Here is a 14,445-nt window from a genome sequence, read left to right on the forward strand (position 1 = left end):
CACTGTATGATCAAGCCAATATCTGAAGTATGCTATCAAAGCAGATGGTGAGTCACACAGGTGTCTGTTTGGGTTCTTTTTGAATATGTGTAAAACAAGGAGCTGTATTTAATATATATTGCAGATTCAATTTGGATTTGTGTTGTTTTGACTTTGCTTTTTCTTACATTCAGAAATGGGTTAAGGGGTGGTACTTCATGTATCAGGTCACTTTGATAAGACGGCTAATCTGTATTTAGCCTCCACCTGTCAAGATGGAGACACATCATTGTTCTAAACAGGACTGCGCGGCAGTTTTCTAATAACAGCCTTAACAATTTACTATTTTTTTATGTAAGCTTTATCATTGAGATTAAGAATCTTTTCATCAAGGGAGGCCTCACATTTCAAAGGGGAAATTTACAAGAGTCAGTTTGAAACAGGTAAATTTAAATAAATCCTGCCTCTAATTCTTTAATTTTGGATTTAAAAGCCATTACAGTAATGAATCAGTCTGCAACAACATTATAGGCTATTCCACGCAGAAGGTGCAGAATACTTTAGCCGCAACTAACCAGTGCGATAGAACTATGCAGATATGTAAAAACAAAAAGCTTTATTTTATTGTCCATTTTTACTCAAGTTTTTAGAATGTGCTTTCCAGTCTAATAGGGGCCTTGAGCGTTTGGTGCAAGACATCACTGTTCCCCTGGAAGAATGTTGAAGGCAGCTGCAATTATTAAGCAAAGAAAAGATAACATAGATCGCAAAGCTAGAAATGTAGCACAGTGCTTTTAGGGTTTGAGTGAAAGTGTGTGTGTGTGTGTGTGTGTGTGTGTGTGTGTGTGTGTGTGTGTGTGTGTGTGTGTGTGTGTGTGTGTGTGTGTGTGTGTGTGTGTGTGTCAGCTCCAGTGAGCCGGGTATGTGATGGGAACTTGGCAGGATGGATCAGACAAGTAAAAATGTAAATTTGCAATGTTAATGTTTCACAAGACTGTCTGAAATTACAAAGATGATGTGGGGTTACTCAATCTCTGTACATCATCATAATCCTCAGTGGAAGCAGAGAGAAGGTAACTTTCTCCCTTGTTATTTCAGTTGGGTTGAATATATGCCCTTAGTCACTACATTACAGTAACAGTCGCATAACGCAATATTACAACGTAATAACGAACCTTGTGATGTCATTAATGAATTCATCACCACTCCAATCTGGTTGCAGTGTAGTATGGTCATGAGTCATTACATCCCCGCCCCTAAAGTTCCCCTGGGAAACACTTCACTATAAAACTGGATGTGGCTGGGATGGTCGGCAAAGCGGAAAAGACTGGTGTTGGAGCAAAAATTGTCACAATGGAGTTTTGCATATTAGCGCTGTTTACACTTTTCTCCTCGTTTTACAACGCGTTGGCGTTGTCACCTAATGGTAACCAGACATCATGTTTTCGTCGTTGCTTCAGTATTTTACCGAACTCTTTAAGAGCACTTAAAATTCTTTGTTGTTGGCCATCACATGACCTCCTGCGTTAGACAATTTTGCAATAGATCGGTGTTACGCGCAGCAATATTTTAAGCTTTTTACCCTTTTTTTCTATGGTGGTTTCGTGTTTGAGTAACAATATCTTTGCTGCTTTCAGGCGTGTGTCTCCTTCAAGTGGACGAGGGACCTTGCAGGGCACTAATTGAGCGCTACCACTACAACACTATTACCCAAAAGTGCGAAACGTTTTACTATGGTGGGTGCCAAGGGAATGCCAATAACTTCAAGAGTTATCAGGAGTGCCAGAAAACATGTTTCAGAATCCCAAGTAAGTTCTCAACATGAGGAAGGTGTGGTTTAACTCTTTGTATTCTGTATGTTTGTAGCCTACCTTGACTACTAAGAAAATCATAAATGTAGGCTATATTTGATTGTACTTGTTATTGTGAGTTCTTTCTGTGTAACATAATTAGAGGTAAAGATGCCATTTGATCTAATCCCAACCTTAAATCTTGTCATTGTTCTCCCCAGAGGTTCCTCAACTCTGCAGGTTTCCTAAAGAGGAGGGACCCTGCAGGGCCCTCTTTCGCCGCTACTTCTTCAACATGACCACCATGCAGTGTGAGCTCTTTTATTACGGTGGTTGCAAGGGCAATTCCAATCGCTTCCAAGACCTCACCTCTTGTAAGGAGTACTGCAGTCCACGAAAAAGTTAGTATAAACTTTTTTACTCTGACCTGCTGCCACTGAGTCATCCTGAAGTGATGCTCACTGGCATCTCTGCGTGAGACAGTGTGGCGATACACTGAGGTACCAGACACGATTTCATTCCAAAAGTTTGAATTATGTCGTTAAGAAAGAAGAAACAAACAAGCATTTCAGGTGCAATTTAGACGTACTACTGAGAGAACTTCACACTTTCAGTGTGTGTGGAAATAATGCTAAAATGCAATCAAAGACTCAGGCGGTTCTCCTCTTCAAATGACTGATGACAAACGGTCTGATCGTGCTTTGTTTCTTATTTTTCAGCTGTTCCTGTGCTCTGCCTGGACCCTCTGGACAAAGGGAGGTGTTCAGCCTCCATTCCTCGGTATTACTACAACGCAGCCACCAAGATGTGCGAGGAGTTCATCTACTCAGGCTGCGGAGGGAGCAGCAACAACTTTGTCTCGAAGCAAAACTGCATGGACGTGTGTGCTAAAGGTGTGTGAGGAGGGGAATGCATGTGGTGAACGTCTCACTGTCCACAATGAAGCCTGTAACTGAAGATGATCATTTAAAGAGAATAATTATGCTCTGCTAACTACATTATCAATTTGTTTTGTTCCAGGAGGGAAAAAACACACAAGCCATGGAAAAGGTCGTCGTATGAGACAGAATAGAAATAATCACATCACTTTCTTGCAGGCGTAGACGTCTGACACTCAGGGATTCTCACTCGGACAAGCCCTTAATGGAAACTAACATTTATAATCTGTCATATGCCAAAATGCTGACCAGCTGTTCTTTGTTGTTACTGGAAGAGTTATAGTGGCACATACATTTCTACTGTATTTGTAATGCTTTATAAGCAATTTCAACTGTGATTTTACTGTATGCTGTCCATGAAGTTTGTTACTACTGCACTAATGTTCTTGATTGTGTGTTTTGATATTGTATGTATGCTTTCTATAAGTAATACATTATGATAGTGAACTTTTTTATTTGCTGTTTATAAGCACATTTTTAATAAAATATACAGAATTTTGTTTGCCATTTTGTGTGCTTTTATGCTGCTCTTGTCGGTAAATGACTGCATTGTGTGTTATTTGAATAATCAACTAATTAAAAATGTGTTGCTTACAACTTTTTTAACCACTGCATATATCCTTCAAGAATGCCCTTATTAGTTTTACCAAAGCACAACAACACTGCAGGAAAAAAAAAGAAAAAAAAAAGGCTTGGCTGTTTCCTTCAATTTCTCACAGTCACTTTCACTTTATCTGAAGGCCTCTTCCATTCCTTACTAATGCTGCTGTCTTCCCTCCTTATCGGGTAATACTTTGCAAGGCACTCAAGCCTATCTCGTCGCTTCAGCATAGCCTTGAATCAGGAAGGAAGCAAGTACGGCGCAGCAAACGTGACCGTGGCAGGTTCATTACATTTCTGCATGTTTCGAGGAGAGGTTTACAAAATGTGAATAATGAGCTTCCAAGCTTCAGCAATTATGATGTCATTATATTTACATATACACTACAATTATAACTACAAACCAGAATGCATCCATGCACAAAGCATGGTAAGATAATGTATGCACAAATATTATTGGATAAGATTTTCCCTTTTCTTTGATCAATAATATCAGTTTTCTCAGATAATATATTTTTACAAGAAAAATATTGTATTACAAGAAAAATCGAACTGCTTTGTAAATCCATTAAGGGAAAGATGCTACCAATTCAAAGTATTCTGTGTTTCGACTGTCCTAAATCTCTGCTTAGTTCCATCTCCTATAAGGCGCTCTGCCATTTTCCACGACAATAAATATTTATAGAAGATATCAAAAGAAATTGCTCACCCATCTGGCTGGGCTATACATAGCAATAAAAGGTAATACATCTGGCTATAGCCCCCTTGCTATTAAGAACCAAAGCTAAATCATCTACTCGATAGCGATATGAGTTAGGATGTCATCCTAACAGTCTGTACTCAGCTTCTCAAAAGCCACATAATCTTGAAATCATCACTACTGGTGGTTTTGGGTAATTGAGGTTAAGATTTATTTCACTTCCTGTTTCTTGTAGTGAACTTTTCTTCCCTGCCTGGACTTTTCAATCAAAAAATATAAGTAATAGTATGTTTCAGAGGCGTAGAAAGCAGAAAGGGGAGAGAGGCGTGTGGAATGTCATCCGCTACAGGTCAGTGGTGGTGCGTTAAAAAATAAGCATCATACAGTGAAGCATATTTTACGATATATGTTTCTGTTGCAGCTGACACTAAAACTGACAAATATCGTAACAAATCTTTTGTTTTGAGTTCAATTGCACCCTGCAGCAACATATTCTTACGGGTTATTTTGAACACCTACATGGCAAATGTGTAAGATGGTACAAATGGATACAGCTGGTTAACATTTAATTATACAAAGCTCTGTCTTGAGGCACTAATGGGTGGCTGTGTAACACCGGCTGCAAAAGATCTGGTGTAGTTCAGAGGGCTTGAGATGAATTGATCCTGCTCCATTTATTTCATTAGCTACAGTGCATTAGGCGGGGTCATTTTGTCTCCCATTCTCAATGGTGATTAATGGACGTTTACATTGAAGCATGCTTCACATTTAAAACAAAGATTAATTCCATGTAGTATGCTTTGATCGTTTGTCAGACAGTAATATTGTTTTATGATTTTTAAGTTATCAAATTCAAATACTGATTTCAAAGTAAGTACGTGTATAATGTCTGTGTACTATTATGTATCTTAGACGCCCCCTGGTGGCAGATTCACACATTTTCACACATACACACATTCACAGAAACAACACGCAGATTCACACAATTTCACACATACACACATTCACAACAACAACAACCCCAAAAAAGCAACGTTTACAATTCTATTTTGGGGTGCAAGTATGTGTAAATATCCTCAATTTATTTGTAAATACAACAACAAAACTTTTGTATAATATCAATCTGGAAATAAATTAGCTATAGTTTTGTGACTGCTTCTTAGTAATTAAACTAGTAAACTGCACATACAACATATTTCGCAGCCACCTGTAGTCACTATATATTTCAGAATATTGGAGCAACCCACACCATGAAGCTCAGGTGTTGAGTCAGCAGCATTTATTCTACTACAATCTGTTTCTGTGGGTGGATGTGGTTTGCTGAATTGAACACTGCCTTCAGAGTGCTCTCACAAACCACCGGGTGGAGATCCAGCTACATGGTTTACAAGTTTCCTCTCTCTCTTTTTTGGCACAGAACCAACTCATCTTGTGTTTTTAATCTAAGAAATCTGACATTTTTAAGATGGTCGAGCAGCGATTGAATATTTTAAAGACACAGTTCCTCAAGGAAAACGAACTCCTAAGATGATTTAGTATTGCTTTTGCTTTAGACAAATCAATCTTGTCCAATGCGTGTCCCCAAGGCCAGAAACAGGAAATCCATTTTTGCTATTAGTGATATTATCAGCAAAGAAAACAACCCTGTCTATAGATTGATGGCTAACTTTGTTGTTGCTCATGAAAACTCCTTAGCTTATAAAACAGAATGTGAGCACTAGAAATGCTGGTGCTGAATAGAAACAAACTTCATTAGATGTAAATATGCCTTTCTATGTTTTATGAGTCCTTCACAATAAAAAAAAAAATCTTAAATTAATTTAAAGCTGCATTAGATCATAGCATTATAAGTGTGTGGTATGGCTGAACCTGCTGACATAAATTGAACTCTGGCAAAAGGGGTAACACACTGCATGCACATTTTTAGAGTTTGGTCTTTTTAAACTGTAGACCAAACATGTCATGCTCCGACATGGCATCAGAGTTTCCCCAAAATCCATCACCCTCTGTCAGGTCTGCCACAGCCCTTCCCCTTACACACCTGATGCATCTGGTGTTGTGAATCTCGGCCGTGCTTCACTGTCCATCTGGCTGCCAAATACACGTAGCTGTTATTTAATTAAACGAGTCAGACAACTCCATACTTCTGCTTCTGAGATGTTTTGGAAGCCTTCGCAGATTGTCAATTGATTCCCAGATTAATGCCAACAGAAAGAGATTCATTTGTGTGTGTTGGCTGTGCACGTGCAAGTTGTAGAGGCTCACTAATAGTCCTTACACCACCTTCCCGCTTCTAAAGTCCTAATGTAATTTCACCCTGCCTTGGCTACGGTAATGGGGCAGTACTTGATTTTTGAGGTGAATACCGATTTATACAGTTGCCTATGACAGATTTTAGTTAATAGAGGGGTTCTAACCTATTATATAGGAGTTCAACATTTTGTTTTATAGGTCCCATGGCATGAAAATGTTAATTAATATGAGTTCCCCCAGCCTGCCTATGGTCCCCCAGTGGCTAGAAATGGCGATAGGTGTAAACCGAGCCCTGGGTATCCTGCTCTGCCTTTGAGAAAATGAAAGCTCAGAGGGGCCGATCTGGAATCTTGCTCCTTATGAGGTCATAAGGAGCAAGGTTACCTCCCCTTTCTCTGCTTTGCCCGCCCAGAGAATTTGGCCTGCCCATGAGAAAGAGAGAGACTTTTGGCTTGCAAACAAGCAAGGTTGCAGTTGATCAATGCCACACCCCCACCCTTCACCTTGCGCCTCCCCTCCTCCTCCTCAATAGCATTTAAAGCTACAGACACAGAAATGGAACATACAAAGGAAAGCTCATTGTGGGACTGGCTCTAGTGGCTGTAATTCTGCACCAAGGCTGAATTTCGGGAAAGAGACTTCAGATACAGTATTAGGGGACCACTAATGCCTATATAAAAGCATCCAAAAAGTAGCATGTCATAGGACCTTTAACAAAATATTGACCACACCCTACCCTCTGTCCACAGGTCTTTAACAACCATACTGTGCTTTTGTTGTTTGACAATTCCATCTATTTTGCAGCAGATGACTCATAGTTGTAAATAAATGTACTGATTCACCCTCCTGCAAATGTGCCAGAATCCCTTTCCATCAAAGTTAGCAGGATTAAAAGTGATTTGAGCGGAACGAACAAAAAAAGATTCCTATTTTTCCCTAGGCCAGATGATGATTTCTTTTCTTTTTTTTTTTGAGACATACTTGAGAAGCGCTGAAATAAAATAAATAAAACATAAAGATATCAATCTGAGCTGGAGCTTCTTCCTCTACTTCTTCTTCGCCTGTATGCTTCAATTACCAGCTTCACAAGAGGTTAAAGACTATATATCAAGCTCCCCGTTCAGCAGTTCTCTGCAGGCTCTGCCCTGTGACACACTGGCACAATTAAATTTGCAGCTTAATAATAGGTTTTTAATATATATTAGAATTAGAAAAGCTGACCCACCACAAGGCTGCCCACGAAAGGGTTGAACAGGAGGGGTGAACGTTCCCTGAATGAGCATGTTGCATTCAAATCTGTATTTTGCAATACCTGCTGCAAACTAAACTGGATATAAACTTAGCACAAAAAGTAAAGAAATTTGTGTTTGGTAGATTATTTCTCTGTGGTAAAAAATGCTTTTTGGCAATAAATCTTATACCGTTGGAAAGTCTGCTTAGTTCCCTTTCAAATGGTGCCCCATTTGTAAGGAACATGCATTTGTGTGATGAGCAGCAGTGCTGAGTATGTGGGTTGCGCCCATGAAAAATTTGCCAAATCTTCTCTGCCAATGCCAAACAGGTTATTCTGCCATTGACTCGTTTGGTGTTTGGTGGATTGGATGATTGAAGTTTGAAGAAACAAGACATATTGGCAATTTAACAATTTATTAATTTCACAAACAGGAGCTTCAGTAGCGTGTGGAAGAACCATACACAGCCACAACAGCCTGGCACCTCCTCCTCATGCTGGTCACCAGCCTGGTCACACACTGCTGTGGGATGGCATCCCATTCTTCAACCAGTATTTGTCGTAAGTCAGCCAACGTGGTTGTGTTGATCACTCTGGAACGAACAGCACGCCCAAGCTGATCCCATAAGTGTTCAATGGGGTTGAGGTCAGGACTGCTGGCAAGCCATTCTATCCTCTCCACTCCCACATTCTGTAGGTAGTCTCTGATGAACCCCGCCCTGTGAGGGCGAGCCTTGTCATCTTGGAGGATAGAGTTCGGTCCCAGACTGTGGAGATATGGGATTGCCACTGGTTGCAGAATCTCATCTCTATATCTCTCTGCATTCAGATTGCCTCCAATGATGTCCAGCCTTGTTTTTCCAGTGAAGGAGATGACGCCCCACAACATCACTGCCACCACCAAAAGGTGTTACTCTATTGGTGCAGCAATCAGCAGCATTCTCCGCATCTTCTCCACACTTTGACCCTATGATCCAATTGCCTTAGGTACAATCATCCAATCCACCAAACACCAAACGAGTCAATGGCAGAATAAGCTGTTTGGCATTGGCAGAGAAGATTTGGCAAATTTTTCATGGGCCCAACCCACATACTCAGCGCTGCTGCTCATTCCACAAATGCATGTTCCTTACAAATGGGGCACCGTTTGAAGGGAACTAAACAGGCTTTCCAACAGTATAAGATTTATTGCCAAAAAGCATTGTTAACACAGAGAAATAATCTACCAAACACAAATTTCCTTACTTTTTGTGTTAAGTTTTATATTGTGGTAACTGATCGAGGATATGAGCAGACACTAACTTTACTTACTTTACCATACAGGTGTATGAGAATAATATTAACCAACTAATCCCACTGCTAAGACACTAACTTGGATATATTCTAAAAGTTACAGTGTTGCCAGTAAGAATATCACTGCCTCTGTCTGGTATAATAATAATAATAATAATAAATTGAATTTATATAGCGCTTTTCATGGACTCAAAGTCGCTTCACATCAATCAATCAATCAATCAATCAATCAATCAATCATCCGTATCTATACTAAAAACTTTGAAACAAAACCTAAAGAGAAGGATATTAAACAATATAATTCACACACAAGACACACAAACTGGCAACAAAGTATCAGTTAACCTATAGCTCTCTTCAACCTGTGCTACTTGTGTGCAGCAGAAATACATTTTAAACACAACACTGACATATTACCACCTCATAAAGTTGAAATGGCAAACTTGTTGGCAAACAGTTGCTCAGTTCCACATCAAGCAGGTACAGAGCAACATTATCATTCATGGCCATCTGGCCATCTGTTGAAAGTACAGTACAATATTCACACTTCTCCTAGGTCTGTTTAGTTCTCCATGAGGAAATATAGTGGCACTATGCTCCACAGTGTTCACCAGCTAGTTGCTAACTTTGTCTGTCTGCTGTTTGGTGCTGATCAGTAGTGTACAATGGCTTAATGATTGCTGAAAACAGCTGCTTTTCATGGCTGGAAATGGAGTTTAAAGCAGTGAAAGTTAACCAAATCAGTAATTTGTCAAATTGTTAATATAAAAATATTGATTATAGCAGCTTTCATTTTTTAAGAAATTACCCTGAAATAGAATGCATGAATGTGGCTTCAATAACATTGTACAGCTCAATCTTTCCTGAAGCTGAGCAGCAGAGAGAGACTAAAGGGGTAATGTAATTTAGAGACAAATCCTGGAGCTACTCCACTGAAACTGAAGAAGCCAGCAAACCATGGTGATTGTACTGGGATATGGGCACATTTCCTGATTCACTGCCACACTAAAATACGACATTTATGAATGAAATGTCACAGACAAACAAATGCAGTGAACCCACAGTCAGTCAAGAATTAAACTCCGAAAAGCGCCACCTGATGACATTACGCATTCATTCATCATCCGATAAAAGAGTGTTACAGTGTACAAAATCAATGGAAGCAACACTAACAATCATTCCAGCCTCATTCGTTAGTAAATTCTCCAAGATTAAAAAGTAATCATAATCACATCCCTTCATGCCAGAATGTGATGCAATAACGTCCTATTAAAGCTGTAGTGCGTAGTTTCTGTCGCCCCCATGAGGAATTCTAAATTATGACAACACCACTGTTGTTGCATCTGTCACTACCCCATGTGAGTCAACTGCAGCTGTGAGTTGTGCATGCGTCACTTTGCGACAATTAACCTGCTAATGAGAGACTTCTGTAATGTCAATACAATAAAAATGGACCTACATAACGAAGTTCGTTCACTGCTGGCTACAAGTTAGCAATCAAACACAACAAAGGCTGTCACTTGAATGGCGTTTTGAGTTAACGTTAGCAATGAAACAATCATAGATAGCTAAAACGTTTTTAAAATGATTTCCATCTTCTGTTATTGTTTGTAATGAGACAAGTTTAATTTATGGATTTCATAAATTTCAGCATGACACGTTATGCCGTAAACCGTTTAAATCTGAGCATGCGCAACTCACATCTGCACTCGACTCACATCGGGTAGTGACCATGGATGTGGTAGTGACAGCATCCACATAACACAAGCCTGCCGAAATCGCGCATGCGCCCCAACCCCCACCCCCACATGGAGGATTAAAAAAACATGATGGACTCTTTAGAAGAGGTCATTATCTTTACTGGAGTTTCCGCACAATCTTCTGAACATAGCCATACTCAGAAATACAGAGAGAGTTGTGCGGAGTTGATAGTCTTAATTAGCTTTGTATCAACTCATCTGGCAATGGATTGAATTATCAAAAACAGTTCCGCACTAAAGCTTTTATTCAGACTGCGCACATACACAGCCAACACTGGCACCAAACGCACATGGTCTTTTCTTTGGCATCATTATCCTCTAGATTCACAGCATGTCCCACAAAACAGGCATCCCTCCAGTTCCATTTTCCTCATTCATCCCACACCTTCCATCATCACCACAACTGACCATAATGAGGGGATTCAGCGAAGAGGATTTGTCATTCTCGTGGAACTGTCCTCTAGCCGCAATACCATGTGCAGCACGACTTGTGAACAGTCAAAGAGGGGGAATCTTCCAGGACAGTCTTATGATAGGACTATGGTGTTGCATGTTCAGAATGACTTTTTTCCAGGTGTGGATATTAGGGTGGGGGGTGGGGGGGGGGCACCAAATTGTCAATGACAACCAAAACATTTATTATTTTTCCCTGTCCAGATATCAGTACTAATAGCAAGTCACGTTCTTCGTGATGATTTAGGGTCAATCTAATTGACTTATGTGCAGACATGAATGTACAACGTAGTTGACAAGGGCAGTGTTGTTTTTAGCTTGGGAAGATGACTAAGATTTCTAAGTAGATTGTGTTTGTCCACTTTCCTCCCAGGTGCATGTTCTGTCTTCTCTGCTGGTTTGAAGACAGCACTGCTTGTCTGCAGATCTCCTGGCTTTAGAGATGACAGCCTCATCATGTCTTCCACTGTTATAATGTGTTATAAGTATGCAGCAACATGTACTGACTTGTGTGTCTGTGTGTGTGTGTGTGTGTGTGTGTGTGTGTGTGTGTGTGTGTGTGAGAGAGAGAGAGAGAGAAGAGAGAGAAATGAGTGTTAAATTTGTGTTGCCACGAACTGGAGACAGACAGCTGATTGTGTTGTAATTGAGTGTAAAGATAATTTTGTGCAACTAAAAGCCAACAATTAGGAACCCTTCCTGTTTGTAAAGTACTCCCAAGGGTGTTGGTTCCCAAAGATGTGTTCTGTTTTATACACCACCAGCTGTCTAGATAGCAAGTCTAACTACCAGGCATCAAATTACTAGGCCTCTAATAAGGAAATCACCTGCTAGGTGAGTGCTTTATGCTCTCTTACCTTTTTATTTGCATCATCATACAACACACTTTTTATTTTTTTTAAACAAATCAATAATAGCCCCACTTCAAGACTAAATAGATAGTCTATCTCAAATATGCAGAAAAACCTGTAATGGTGATAATTGGATATTTGACTACAACTCATCAGTTGTCCAGTGGAAATCTTAGTCTAAAGCTTTGTTAAATAAATAAAGAGTGTGGGTGTTCAATTCACATGCTAATTTGAGTTAGCATAAACAGCAGTAATGAGATAAACCATGATGAGTTTGAGGTCCCAGTTTGAGGTCCCAATTCTCAGTTATCAATTGTCATTTAAGAAATCTAAGAAATGTGTAACAATTTCCTGTGTTGCCTGAATTATGGTCCCATGGATTTTGGAGGACTCACTACTGATTATAATGCCACTATGAGGTCTGAGTCATTTAAAAAATGCAGATATTTAACATCTTGTTTATGGTTGCTGTTAAGTTGAGGTAAGGCTTTAAAGTTTACCTCCACTCAAAAATAATTTTTGCTTACTGGTCCTTTACTTGGATGTTTGAGCTTCACTGTACATTTTGACACTAGAAGGCTGTTTTCACATCCATCTGCTGGAGACGTTCCTCAGTGCTCATCTTAAAGGTCCAATGTGTGGGAATTTCTCTCATCTAGCGTTGAGATCATATATCGCAATCAACTCACTCGTGCCACGCAGTTCAAAGTACGTATTACAGCTACGGTAGCCTTCACGCTTTTTTTCTGATGACTCCGGTCTCTTGCTCTTTTCAATATCCTTTTTCTTTTTCTGGGCGAAGAAGAAGATTTTGATTTTGAATACGTGTGTTTTGATTTTGAATACGTGTGGTCCTCCATGTTTCTTTTTTCAAACTTGCTAAGCTACGATACCCATTAGCAGCATTAGCAGCACCTGTGAGTTTATCATGTGACAGCAAAAACGTGAAAGGCGGAGCAGTATGTCCTGTTGACGCATGAATATAGAGCGTCTACCCCAGTTCATGCAAACTCAAATGTAAAATTTCTATGCAATAGGAATACTTTGATTTTGATAATGAACAACTAAAAACGTTTACCTTTAAAGGTGTCCTGTGGAGTTTTCTTTTAAACAAAAGTTGTGTTTACATTTAGTGTTACTCACCAAAACTCATTGTGTGTATCCTTGAGGTCTAAGAAACGTGTCTAGTGCATTTCCTTACTAATAAAACATTTGAACAGCTGAATATTTTAAAGCCAACATTGTTAAAAACTATGTTTCCAAGCTTGCAGTCTTCTTCTTTTATGTCATTGCTGGAACATTGCAGCATATCTTGTTGTGTTACCGCCACCTGGTGATCAGTGGAATAGAGTGTGGTTGGACGAATCTGCAAACACATGTTTCATTTGTTGGGGCAGTTACGTCTAGCCCCCCTCATATTCAGACAGATTTCCAGGTGGCCAGAACCTGGACGGGCCAATCACAACATTCACATGGGGCTGGTTTAAGACGATGACTGGCAGAGTAGTGTCATGCTTACCGAATGTAGTTACCGACGAAACTAACATACTGCGTCCAGCACAACACACCAGGCTCACAAAACTCAGATCAAACTGTCAAACTAAGAAAAATATGAATCATGTTACTGTATTGCAAATTTCTTGCCTAAAATGTTTTCAGTAACATATTTTAGTGTACTGTTAGCTGTAATTTGAAAAGGTTTAAGACCAGGCAGCCATTTTTTATCCTGCTTCAAGATCTGGTTGGTTGTATAATACTATAATATAATGAAATAATTGTACTTTTTTAGTGGGAAATAAACCTGTATCAGACACAAGTTAAAAATCCAAGCATGTTATTTTATGTCTTAAAATATGTTTTAAGGGGGTCTTTAAGGTTATCTGCAGAGAGACAGCAAGTATCAACTGATACAATCTGATAGTGTGACTGTTAGACGTTAAAGTGGGAAGATGGGATTTAATTCAATTCAATTAAATTTTATTTATAATGTCAAATCATAACAGAAGTTATATCAGGACACTTTACAGAAAGAGTAGGTCGAAACCACCCTCTATAATTTACAGAGACCCAATAATTCCCCCCAAGAGCATGCATCTGGTGTGACAGCGTCGAGGAAAAACTTCCTTTTAAACCTCAGGCAGACCCTGGCTCTTGGTGGGCAGCCATCTGACACAACTGCTGTTATACCGATTTAATATGGTCATTAGATAATCAGTTTGATAACAAAACAATGTAGGCTATTATGTGATTTGTGACAAATCCTTTGACCATTATTATACTGTTTATATAATGATAACAAGATAAACATAAAATAAATAAAATAAAAACAATATGGTAACCCCTAGAGTACAAAAAGGTCACTTTGGTCACTGTTGACTTTTTTTTACAAACAAACTGAGAATTTCTTAATTTTTGTGTTTTTAATAGTGTCCATACTGAGAGCGCGCGCGCGCGCGCGCACACACACACACACACACACACACACACACACACACACAACACACACATACACACACACACACATAGCGATAAGGCTAGGAGGAGCTCCACCACCTCACGCTCGTCCACGTAACTGGAGGCAGTTAGACGCACTTGGA

At 39.5% G+C, this 14,445-nt stretch overlaps 1 protein-coding gene across 1 annotated transcript; it reads left to right on the forward strand.

Annotated features, from left to right (window-relative positions):
• Positions 1-1,244: 1,244 nt before the first annotated feature.
• On the forward strand, positions 1,245-3,212 carry tfpi2 (tissue factor pathway inhibitor 2). Its single transcript, XM_039819211.1, has 5 exons — positions 1,245-1,405; positions 1,617-1,787; positions 1,991-2,170; positions 2,489-2,662; positions 2,790-3,212. The coding sequence occupies exons 1-5, from the start codon at positions 1,285-1,287 to the stop codon at positions 2,870-2,872; spliced, it is 729 nt and encodes a 242-aa protein (XP_039675145.1). The 5' UTR covers positions 1,245-1,284; the 3' UTR covers positions 2,873-3,212.
• Positions 3,213-14,445: the final 11,233 nt, after the last annotated feature.

This window comes from Perca fluviatilis, chromosome 13 (genome assembly GCF_010015445.1).
Source record: "Perca fluviatilis chromosome 13, GENO_Pfluv_1.0, whole genome shotgun sequence".
NCBI lineage: Eukaryota > Metazoa > Chordata > Actinopteri > Perciformes > Percidae > Perca > Perca fluviatilis.

What these genes read in the sequence shown, in the direction of transcription:
- tfpi2 (XM_039819211.1), top strand. Translation starts at nt 1,285, where the DNA reads ATGGTCGGCAAAGCGGAAAAGACTGGTGTTGGAGCAAAAATTGTCACA. An exon ending in AACATGTTTCAGAATCCCAA is followed by an intron (nt 1,788 to 1,990) that starts GTAAGTTCTCAA and finishes TGTTCTCCCCAG; the next exon opens with AGGTTCCTCAACTCTGCAGG. An exon ending in GTACTGCAGTCCACGAAAAA is followed by an intron (nt 2,171 to 2,488) that starts GTTAGTATAAAC and finishes CTTATTTTTCAG; the next exon opens with CTGTTCCTGTGCTCTGCCTG.